Source organism: Somniosus microcephalus, chromosome 17 (assembly GCF_052327205.1).
Source record: "Somniosus microcephalus isolate GS21.2 chromosome 17, FLI_Smic_1.0, whole genome shotgun sequence".
Classification (NCBI taxonomy): domain Eukaryota; kingdom Metazoa; phylum Chordata; class Chondrichthyes; order Squaliformes; family Somniosidae; genus Somniosus; species Somniosus microcephalus.
Window position 1 is genome coordinate 52,269,954 of NC_141003.1, and position 12,218 is coordinate 52,282,171.

Below are 12,218 nucleotides of genomic sequence, written 5' to 3' on the forward strand. Positions count from 1 at the left end.
ATCTACAGACGATCTGGGTCACACTAAAAATAGCTGGAGTCCAAGTACGAATGGAGCTGGACACGGGATCAGCTGTATCAGTCATCAACCAAAAGGACTACCACCGACTATTCTCTCACATACCCTTAAGAAATACCAAGTTCGTATTACAGACATACACGGGGCATCGCGTATACCCCATGGGGAAAATAAGAGTCAAGGTGAGAGATAGGGGTAAAGTACACCCAAGAATGAATTTGTACGTACTACCTGAGGGAGGACCACCACTTCTAGGACGGGAGTGGATCAAGAAAATAGACATGGAATGGCACTACCGACAAACAATGACGAGTGAGGACTCGGTGCAGACAAGCAGCTCAGACTCTGAGCCGGAAGACGATAAGTCCAGCTTATGTATGAAAAACAAGGTTAACATTAACTCACGGACTAAGGTTGGAAAATCGATGGCGTGCATAAAGACAGAGAATTCTGAGTCTGTTCAAGCTACAGACATATGCATTACGGAGGAACACCGGGCTCGAACTCAACGCTATTTCAAAGTACAACAACAATTAGAACAATTAAGTTACCGCCTCGTACAAGAGATGAAAACAATGAAAAAGTTCTATGACACCGAATGGGAGAGTCTGGAAAGACAACAGAACCTACTGGCTCAAGCAGAGAGCGACCATAGAGCCATCGTGACCAATTACCGATCACATCTCCCTGAGGATGTTCAGGGGTTAGAATATTTGCATGATCTAGAGATACAGCAGAAGGGCAAATCACGCTGCACTGAGGATTTTGTTCTGCAATTAGAGACGGAGCTAGTGCAGGCAAAGTTAAGAGAAGTTGAATCACAGGGTGCTCTTAAGGAGATGCAGAAACAAATCTTGGACATGGAAAAGAGAAACGCTTCTTTACCTGATGAGAATAATGTGGCCATGTTGCAAGAGGAGCTTATAGGGGCGAAACTGAAAGAAGCTAAGCAAAGGGTGTTGGAACTTGAAACGCAGAACCAAATCAGCGGTAATCAGCTATGTCAAGCAGAGAAGGAGTGCAAGGGTCTACATGAGAAGGTGCAATATCTCTCAGCCCAAAATAAGGGACTACTCACTCAGTTAAATGAAAGTAAACGGGAAATGGCTGAGATGGACTGCAAGAATAAAGAAGAGTTGATGGCAGTGAGACTTCGAGAGGCAGATAGCATAGCAGCCTTGGCTGAACTCCAACAGGAAATTGCGAAAGAAACAAATGAAGAGGAATCTTCAGGAAGCCAGGATTTTATTCCAGTTCTTCTCTACGACTCCTTACAAGCAGAGTGCGAGAAGTTGAAAAAACAGTATGAACAGGCCCAGACTACAATTCTGGAGGGGGTTAACTCAGCAACCTCCGAAAAGCTAGTTTCGTTGGAAGTATATGAGCAACTAAAGGTTGAACATGAGCAAGAAGTCCAAAGGCTGCAGGAAATTCTTGAGGAGCTCAGGGCCAAGACAGACTCATCGGTAGAAGTTCCATACATAGATGAGGATGTAGAGGTGAAAGACATGGCAGAACTCATAAAAATATGGAAGGAAGCCCAAGACAAATATGAGGCGGCAATTACCGAGGTTGACCGACTTGAAGAACAGTTTCAACTGGGAATGGGCCCTGAACATGAGCTAGAGAGCATCGAGGCGCAACTTCTCCAAGCACTGGAAGCCAAAGTACAAGAGGAAGAGAAGATGAAAGCATTGGAGAAAATGATGGATGAAATGGAGGAGTACGCTGAATTACGTCCAGGGGAACAGGAGAATGGGGAAACAGCTACTTCAGTAGAAGGATTAAATAGCCTGATAACGAAATCCCTGAAGGAAGGGAAAGGATTGAACGCACAAATGAGGCCAGGAGGGAAGGAAGGGCAGACATCCGAGGAAGAGCAGGATGAATATGATTGCTTGAAGAAGGGTTTTGACCTGTTGAGTGACACCGAATGTTATGAGGATGTGGTCTGCCCAAATTGTGATGGGAACTCCCAAAGTGCTGAAATCCTGAGGAAGCACTTAAGGTCTAAGGAACATAGAGAGTTGGTGGCGCTACAGATGGCAGCCGGGAAAAGAGCTCGGAGAGTTTCAAAAAGGCAGAAAAGAAAAAGAAGAAGCAGAAAATAATAACTGTTTAAAATATTATTACTTCTACTACCTCAGTCCGAGGTAGGTGCTACGAAAGGTGCTAAATTTGTAAAAAAAATCCAGGGACATTATCAAGACAGCCAGTGGGTTGTATAAGTCCGCACTGCTGGTTCAACAGGACGAAAGTACAAGCTGTTAAAAAAAAAAAAAAAAGGCTATGGAGGATGCTGTCTGGAACGAATTAATACCAGAGACTGAATTTATGAACTGTTCCCACAGAGACTGAACCTGTAAACTGATTCCACTGAGAGTATGTTTGTAAACTGTTATATGACGTTGACTCCATTGAGAGTATATCTGTAAATTGTTATATGACGTTGACTCCATCGAGAGTATATCTGCAAACTGTTTATATAAAGTTGAAGATTGTATGTTTAACGGGATTCTGTAAGTAATAAGCTAGGAAGGGAGGAGTGTTGTGTATGTAACCGTTTACCTTTAAGGGAACTATAGAATGTAACCGTTCGCCTTTAAGAGCACTACTTTAGGGTGGCACTATCTATTGGCTCATATATACTGTAATACCGATAGTGACCACACCAGTATATAAGGGTTGTGATACGTTAACTAGGGCAGAATCGCCCGAGCCTCTGAATAGTAAAGACGTGTTTTATTTTGTTAACAGTGGAGTCTGTGATTATTTATAATACAACCCACAGACTTAACAGTGAGGGGATACCTGCCCCCAGTACAGGAGTGGGTAGGGAAAAGGAGACAAACCCGGATTACTGGCAGGCTGCCAGGTATATTAAACAGTGCGGGCTGTTTGCATTAGGGGGAGAAGGTTCCCAGCCAGTTAGGGCTGTGACCCAGGCTCAGGGTCCATCAGCCAAAGTTTCCCCCACAGAGACGCCCCTCAGAAGGTCTCAGCGGGTCCGCAAGCCCAAGATAAGATGGTCACCAGAGTACCCGCCACAAAGAGCAATCTCCCGAGCCCGGGAGGAAACAGATCACAGAGGTCCCCAACTAGCAGCCATAAGCTGCCAGGGACTAGAAGCAGGAGGCAGTCCAGCCTCGCTGCAGGCAGCAGTAATCTGCGACAGTGACACCAGAGATTGGCCTGGCCATCCGGAGACGGGCGGCATTTGTATTATAGCTTTGTGTTAAGTTACCAATGTTTATAGCTTGCTTTTAAGGTGTTTAAATTTTAAGTTTAGAGTGCAACTAATAGTTTTGAGTTTAAGTTTAAAGTTTAAGTTTATAAGTGTGCCAAATGCTTGTATTTTGGTCTGAGGTCGAGGGACCCAACCATGTCTCCACCTACGGCAGCAGGTCAGTGAGAGACCTGGCTGCATGTCCTTTTAAGTTCTTTTGCAGGAGAGTGGACAAAGGAGCAGCCCTGTTTGCCCAGCCCGAGCTGGGCATCGAATGAAGATATGGTTATACAGAATGTTGGGGAATCACCTCGTCACTGGACAAATCCAGGAGGAGGCCCCACAGCGACCTTCGGGAGAAACCGGACAGGGTCCGGAGGAACCTGCCTACTCATCCTACGTGGAAGAGATGGTCCCAGCTGGGTACCCAGCACTATCTTGACCGAATTTCACTTGCGGGAGACCTCGCTATTGAGGAGTCATGGTGAGGAAGTGCGGGCGCCTTGTCAGATAGGGACGCGTTCCCCGGGAGTGGGTGGTGATGGCCCGGGAAAGATTGTGAAGGGGAGGGGGAGACCCAAGAATCACGTGGGTGCATTCGGGGAAGGGAGGAACTCACCCGGGGCCCACGGGCAAAGTTAGAGTGTAAGTGTGGCTGGGAAGGATGAGAGGGTGGCCGGATCTGGGATCCAAGTCTGAGCGTGGGGCCAGTGAGAGCCGCCACACAGGCACCCACCATTTTCTGCAGCCAGTCGAGGGAAGACGGGAGGGGGAGGGACTGGGAGTCACGATCCCATACTCCCCAGTCTCGGTCTGTGAAACATGAGGGGTACCCCGCCTCCACAAAGGGACAAGGGAACGGCTCAGGGCTGGCGGATCAGACTGTTCTGTAAAATCCATTCTGTATGTTTTAAAAGTTTAAGAGGGGGGTGGAAGGAACATTTACTGCCCGGGTGGGAGGAACAATACCCATTCGAATTTTGTGACCCATCATTGGCACGTGATGGTCGGGGTTTATTTCAGCATTTTGTTTCAAATGTTTAATGAAGATTTTTGTATTTTTGTTTTACAGTTCCAAGCGGTGCAGAGGCGTAGGACCCTCTCCGTGCTTGGGATCATTTTGATTACATTGTATAACCAAGATTGCAACATTTTGTAATATGTTATAATGTAACAAGTGGTGCAGGGGTATGAGACCCCTATTGTAACATTTTGTAGTTGATGTATCTGTAGATGCCTACCGTACCATGGTTTTTCTCGGATTTGAGGGGAATAAATGGGTCGGGGGATCAGTGGTAGGTAGCTATAGGTAAATACAGGGGATGATTGTTTGTGGGGGGTCAGAAAAGTTTGCTCACTTCTTCAAGAGGATACTACAAGCAAGTTGGAAGTATCCAAGGGTGGAATGTAGGGGTCGCAAAATCCCCTCAGCCCCCGAAGATCGGGAAATATTAATCCACATCGTGGATGAAGACTTGTGTGATTTAAATTGTCTCTGGGTTGGACAATGTTTTAAAACATACCCAGAACCGCAAAAAGGCTGCGTTAAAAAGCTCGTAAGCTAGGCGGCACTTGGACACTGGAATCAAAGAACTTTGTGAAAATCGCACACTTTAAGATTGTACATTTTATTAAAAGATGTACTCTTGAGTTTTGGACTGTTAAAAATGGCTGAACAGACCTCATGGAAACAGAATTTCAAAAGGGCAGACAGGCTGTTAGCATATGAATGGAGCCCGAGCTGTCAGTCACCCTGTGGTATTGGGCGGGTCCGGTAACCTACTAGCTGCTTGTTTGCACTGGGGAGTAGCCCGTTTGAATCTGCCAATCAAAGGCAATTCGGAAAGTTAGATAATCGATTTGTTTACAGAAACTGCTACTTTGTGTACACAAGGAAGTAACCACTTGAGACTGCAGTCTCAGTTGACCACAGAACAATGACTTTCTGTTTACAATACCTTCAAGGCTATTTACTCAAGCAATCAAGGAAATAGCTTTATTCGATGGCCCATCACAGACAATCAAGAACACATTCAAACCACTGCAGCTTTATTCGAAAGCCCTCACAGACAATGGACACATTTAAACTGCAACTTTATCCAAACCCATCCCAGACAAGTGGACAGTTTGGATCTCTTTTGTTTTAGCCCAAAAACATCAGATCTGGGTGGGCCCCAAAAAAGGGGTATAAAAGATATCTTCCCAGAAGCATCTCGCTCTTCTCTTTTACTCTTTGGACTGCAGGTGAGCAAGGCTTCTGACCCACTAGCAAGACAATCTAGTGAGAAGTAAACGGGTGGTAATTTAAGGGAACCGCTGCTAAGATTGTAAAATTAACATTGTAGCCATTTATCCCTCATTTTTGCCATCTGCCTTCCCCTGTTAAGCAATTTTACCATGATTACATTGATTGTGTGGTGTAGTTTCTTTCGTTTTAATAAAATTTGACTTTCTTGCATCCAGATCATTTGTCCGTTTTTAATATATCATTAATTATAAGTTCCTCCAGTCAGAACTGGAAGGAGGGTTTAGCGATTCAAAACCGCTGATTGGAATTGGTCACAGAGCAGTGGCAAGGCTGCCTGACCAGGTAAATTACCGTAAACCAGGTAAAGGATGCCGCCCTACAGTCCTGCAGTAACTATAGGCTACATCAACTCATTCTTTGCCAAACCAGGACATGGACTCAAGCACAAAACAAAAGCTTTACATCTGGATTATAATACAACAAAATTATGCATCTCCATTTCTAATGCAAGCATATTTGTAGCCTGAACAAGAGTGGCTATGAGTTATCAAGTAATTAGCAGAGTTGTTTCAATTTTATGTCCAAGGACTTAATTAAGAAGGCCAAAATGAATTTAGTCTCATACTATTTCAACCAATGGCTTTTGGTTATATTGAAAAGCTGAGTCCAGAAGTAAAAACCCAGCAATTTTCCCAGAGTCCTTCCTTTGGAAATCAAATATAATGGGTCGTGTTTTCTGATCGGAGGCTTCCTATGTGCGGAAGCCTCTGATCTGGAAAAAATCTACGCACTTACCTGAGGGCTCCCGAGGTGCATATAGTTCCGTTCCTGGGCCTCTCCAACTCCAAGTGCGCAGGGCCTACATATCCCAGGGGCACATGCTGTTCGCAAACATCCCTGGGATCACATGGGCCATGGGGAGCCAATCAAAGAAGGGAATCTCCCTTCATACACTTGACAAATAGGCCTGTCAAATATATGAATGGAGATCACCCCCAGAAACACTTCAAAACATTAAATAATTTTTCTTTTTAAATCACATTTTTAAAATTACTTGGAATTACAATAAATTAAATATTTTAAACAAAAATGTAAATTTTTGAAAAAAATAATTGAAGTTTTTTACAGGGCTAAACATAAACTTAACTTTTTTTTAAGTATTTTCAAATGATAAATGACTGAAAAAATATTTTAATTTTTTTTTTACTTTTTTCAACTCTTATCCTGGCCTGCTTTTACCAGGCATAAGAATTCTAAAGGTTTTCTGCGGGCAGAGGGGCTCCAGAAAGCGGAACTATCCACCCGCAGAGGCCCTTCTCCAGGGCAGCCGAAGGATCTGTCAAGTTCTTGACAGATCAGAAAAGCCGCTTTTCAGCGCATGCGCTGTGCATGGCTGAAACCGGCATTTCCGATGTCCCTGCGGGTGGGTACACAGCGCGTACACACCCGTAGGGATTGGAATATCCGGGCCAACACAATTGTAAAATTTTGAAGTGGTCTAAGCTAAGTAATGATCTTTACATCCAAATTTGCTACTCTAATGATTAGTATCAATCTTAATTAAAGATACAATAGCAAATGGCCAGAGGTACTGTACTTAAAGGGGCAGCAATATTTAAGTTCACTTAAAGGGGTAGCAATAGCTAAACATTTTGGTCACATCCAATATCAATTTGGAAATAACTAGTACTGTACTGTGTAGGTATCAGCAACTCAGTAGAAACCTTTATCAAGTCCAACAATCTCAGCTCCATTATATATTTCAAAGGTGCTAATTTGCAACCAGTCTACAAAATTGAGTTTGCCTACATTATATTTAGCATAATACTTAATATTTATAGATGTGGTCTGGAATGCATTGCACTAATAGAGCATCACATAAAATTAAGATTTTTTTCTCAGCTGACATACTTACACGTAGACTTGTTGAACTCTGTCGAAAGATGTTAATGAATTTCATAATGCTGAAGGATAGATATCCAGAGGCTGTAAATAGCATTGGAGTTGTGACACTGCTTATAGCAATTAAGACCTCAACCTAAACAGCAACAAAAAAATTACCTGTACATAATTATAGGATGCCACACGCGTGGTACTCTTTATATGCAATAATTCACAAGATAAAAATCCAATATCCAACCCATATACGAAGCAAGTTATATGTGGAATATTTATTGTACAGACCACAACATTGCAATTGTGGTTTATCTTTCACATGTACATTGATGATCAAAAGATTCAGCACCTTTGACTTTCAAAACAGAACATGACCGTTGAGTCTCATATGAGATTAGCATTGTCCCATTTACAATAGAAAGTATTGTGGAAAATATTAGAAAAATAGTTCTATAAATGACCAGATCTAGTAATGTTACAATATGAGTATTAACAGTTCCTTTCTTAAAAATCAAACCATGAAACTTTAACCTCCCCTTTTGTTAAATTTTGTTTATTTCCGTGATATTTTTTAACAGTGAATGAGATCATCAAGGTACATTGGTTCCAAAGAGCTCAACAGCGTGACTGAAGTGAGCTAACTAATGCATACAGAGTTAAAATGACTCTGGGGGAATCTAGAACTAGGGGGCATAGTTTCAGAATAAGGGATCGCCCATTTAAAACGGAGATGAGGAAGAATTTCTTCTCTCAGAGGGTTGTGAATCTTTGGAATTCTCTGCCCCAGAGAGCGGTGGAGGCTGAGTCATTGAATATATTCAAGGCGGAGATAGACAGATTTTTGAAAAACAGGGGAATCAAGGGTTATAGGGAGCGGGCAGGAAAGTGGAGTTGAAGCCAAGATCAGATCAGCCATGATCTTATTGAATGGCGGAACAGGCTCGAGGGGCCAAATGGCCTACTCCTGCTCTTATTTCTTACGTTCTTATGACATAACTGAAGTACGATATGGGACAGTAAATACTAATTTTAACTTAGTACCTCACTTTGGGTCCAGCTTACTCCTCCAATCCAATCTTATCAATTGGGCCTCAGCATTCATGGTTTAAATAGACTTTTTTTTTAAATCAACAAAAAGAGGCAGGATTTTTTTTAAGATTACGAATATTAATCATACTTCTTTTCAATGATCTGACTTTTAAAAGCATTATACTAATGAATAACTTCCTTTTTATTAAGGATGATCTGAGATGATTGCTCTTTCACTAAGTAATGGTTCCTGCCATTTAGAAAACAAATTCCCTCTCTCACTCTCAGCAACTCTTAGAACCAAACTTTACAGAAATGTCTGAACTTGCGTCTTTGAAATATAATACTAATTTGGTAGTTTAGATTTAATATACCCTACTCTCAATATAAGACTCTAGTACTTTGAAACAGATAGGCCGAGAAATTGGGCTGTGCAGCGTCCATTTTTTGGGCACTAAATGCCCTCCTAAGGTTCCAATATGGTGGACAGAAAACGCACGCTGATTACAAGCCGGAAGTGCGTCGCCCACCATATTGCTAAAGGCCAAAAAAATCGGCGTGCAGTGTCCTCGCCTGAAACAGGAGTTAGTCCTTTTACATACACAAATAAGAGGCCCAACACCTGTTTGAGGCCCCCATGGCAAGATTGGTTTGCCCTGAAGGCCAGCACCAGCAGCACTCAGGAAAACCAGGTCTACATGCGGCCTAACAGGCAGTCCTAAAAGGGACCGCTGCAGGCCGCAACCAACAAGGTAGGGTTTTAAAACTTACCTGAAGGTGGAGCCACCCAAACGTCGTCGCTACACAATCCCCTGATCGCCGCTGCTATGTCTCCCCCGGTCACCGCTGCATCTACCCTGAGCCACCGCTGCCTCTCCCCAGCCACCGCTGCCTCTCCCCCAGCCACTGCTGCCTCTCCCCCAGTCACCGCTGCCTCTCCCCCAGTCACCACTGCCTCTCCCCCAGTCACCGCTGCCTCTCCCCCAGTCACCGCTGCCTCTCCCCCAGTCACTGCTGCCTCTCCCCCAGTCACCGCTGCCTCTCCCCCAGTCACCGCTGCCTCTCCCCCAGTCACCGCTACCTCTCCCCCAGTCACCACTGCCTCTCCCCCAGTCACCGCTGCCTCTCCCCCAGCCACCGCTGCCTCTCCCCCGGTCACCGCTGCCTCTCCCCCAGTCACCGCTGCCTCTCCTATAGTCACCGCTGCCTCTCCCCCAGTCACCGCTGGCTCTCCCCCAGTCACCGCTGCCTCTCCCCCAGTCACCGCTGCCTCTCCCCCAGTCACCGCTGCCTCTCCCCCAGCCACTGCTACCTCTCCCCCAGTCACTGCTGCCTCTCCCCCAGTCACCGCTACCTCTCCCTCCTGGCCACCACTACCTCTCCCCCCTGGCCACCGCTACATCCCCCCTGGCCACCGCTACATCCCACCTGGCCATCGCTACATCGCCCCTGGCCATCGCTACCTCTCCCCCCTGGCCACCGCTACCTCTCCCCCCTGGTCACCGCTACCTCACCCCTGGCCATCACTACCTCTCCCCCCTGGCCATCGCTACATCGCCCCTGGTCACCGCTACATCCCCCCTGGCCACCGCTACATCCCCCCCTGGCCACCGCTACCTCTCCCCCCTGGCCACTCCTACATTCCCCCCTGGCCACCGCTACCTCCCCCCTGGCCACCGCTACATCCCCCCTGGCCACCGCTACATCCCCCCCGGCCACCGCTACATCCCCCCCCCCGGCCACTACTACCTCCCCCCTGGCCACCGCTACCTCTCCCCCCTGGCCACCGCTACCTCCCCCCTGGCCACCGCTACATCCCGCTCCAGTTAACCCCCTTCCCGACCCGGTCGCCCCACTTCTCGGTCTCCTTCACTTACCTGAGAGCTGCTACTGATATCACAATGGCCTGATCTTCCATCACGCATCGCCAGCGAGCTGCCTGTTACTGTTCGCAGCTCGCTGTCTCAATGGGAATGAGGCCCAAGGCCTCAGACCTCACCATTCAGGCCCAGGGATCGTTACCAAATTTCTAGGCCCACAGTGTTGACTCCTAGAACTTGGCCCCCAACCTATGTTACTAGACAATCCTGATAGCATACAATGCATTATAACAGACAAAATGCTTTGCTCCAAAGAGCAATGAAAATGTAGTGTAGTGAATAATAGAAATTCATCACATTTGTTACCTACATACCAAGAACTTGCTGGGATATTCTGCTGCCACATGGCTTGCAATAGCACCAGGAAAACACTGGAAGAAGAAACAATCATATTAAGAAAGTTGTGTAAAGTGTGTTAGGCTTCACCCTATTTGAAATGACTCAGTGAATGCCTCAATCTCCTGAAAACAGAAGTTTGGAAAAGCTGTGCTTGAAACCCATTTATCTCATTTTAAAAAGAGACCAATTAGTAAAAAGACCACATTTTTTCAAAGAAGTTCAACTTCCTCACACAAATGAGATATTGCTTTCATGGTTGGGGGTTGGGGCAAGGAGGGGGCTGAACAACACAAGAGCACTATTCTTGTGCGGAATTCACATCACAGGATTGATCTTCACCTTCAATGTAGTATACAAAACCTTGTTCTGAATAGCTTTTATTTTTCTTTGACCAGAGGAGGCATTATTAAACTTTGAGTAATAGAAGCAAGAATCTCTTTCTCTCTCTCTGTCACACACACATCAGGTCACATATGGGTGAGGACATTATATGTGGAAGTTGATTCTTCAAGAAATAAGGAATCTAACCAATGGTAGTTCCTTTTAATGGAACAAATGTTAGGTAGCTGATAAAACATCAGTGTTGTGATTCCTTAAGCCAAATGAAACTTCCTCATTCGGTCAATCTTCTATATGTATATAAATGGGAGTATATCAAAGTAGTGCAAAAATTGGTGGGTCTTTGATGGAGCTTGGAGCATTGTTGTAGTGAAGTGACTATCATCCTGAGCTGTCAGGTCAAGATGATAAAATAAACAATGGGGAAAACATAAACAACTGGTCCAGGGTCTGATGGTTAGCTTTAAGAGGAACCCTCCACATTTTGACCCAAGTGGTGGCTACAACAAAAGTGGGCTTTGGCTTTCCCTGCTGGGCCCCACTCTGTTAGAAACAACAAAATACACCCTAGAATTCAGTTTGCTAACTTTTAGGTAATAGGTATACTCACAGTTTCATTCCCAACAAAAAAACTGTCTGGATTAGAATGAACTTGTGCACTTTACAGATGTATCTGGGTGCAAATGTAGAGGAAACTCCAGGCCCACAAGTGTAAAATCTCATCACACCACTTTGCAGTCGGCACTTTAGTAAAGCAATATACTTTATATCAGAATATTCAACTAAATTATGTCCTTGGCGTTGAGCGAGTGAATGGACTCATTGTTGATGCAAAGGTAAACAAATATAAATACCTAGACTAATCCATTCAGCAGAAAAAAAAGAAAGTTTCTATTGATCAAAATCTGATCGAATTGTTACAATCTTATAGTTTTATTAGCTGGATTTTTTTTAAAACAGCTTTGCTTGTTCAAAATCAATTCCAATTTTCCCAATACTGTTTAGTTGATTATAATAATACAAAATTCATACAAACTAAATTATTAAATTTCATATTGACTTACGGCAGCCAGAATCCAAAAGAACGTCACAGATAGGTAAGGTCCCGGAACCAAGGCACCCATGTTCAGAGCAATAATTCCGCCAAACACTGCACAAATTGCCACAATCACTTCAACTAACTGCGGACATTCAAAGAAAACGTTGACATAGTTTTAATAGCTAATATATGATTTCACTGGAC

General features: G+C 44.6%; 1 protein-coding gene across 5 annotated transcripts in view; it reads right to left on the reverse strand.

Annotated features, from left to right (window-relative positions):
• Positions 1 to 12,218, reverse strand: part of mlc1 (modulator of VRAC current 1) — a 61,982-nt gene that overhangs the window by 9,382 nt on the left and 40,382 nt on the right. For all 5 annotated transcript variants that reach the window (XM_086010320.1, XM_086010319.1, XM_086010317.1 and 2 more), the window contains 3 exons: positions 12,040 to 12,156; positions 10,612 to 10,668; positions 7,408 to 7,530 (listed from right to left, as the gene is read on the reverse strand). In XM_086010320.1, coding sequence (XP_085866446.1) covers positions 7,408 to 7,530; positions 10,612 to 10,668; positions 12,040 to 12,156 — 297 coding nt within the window. The remainder of the gene's footprint in view (positions 1 to 7,407; positions 7,531 to 10,611; positions 10,669 to 12,039; positions 12,157 to 12,218) is intronic.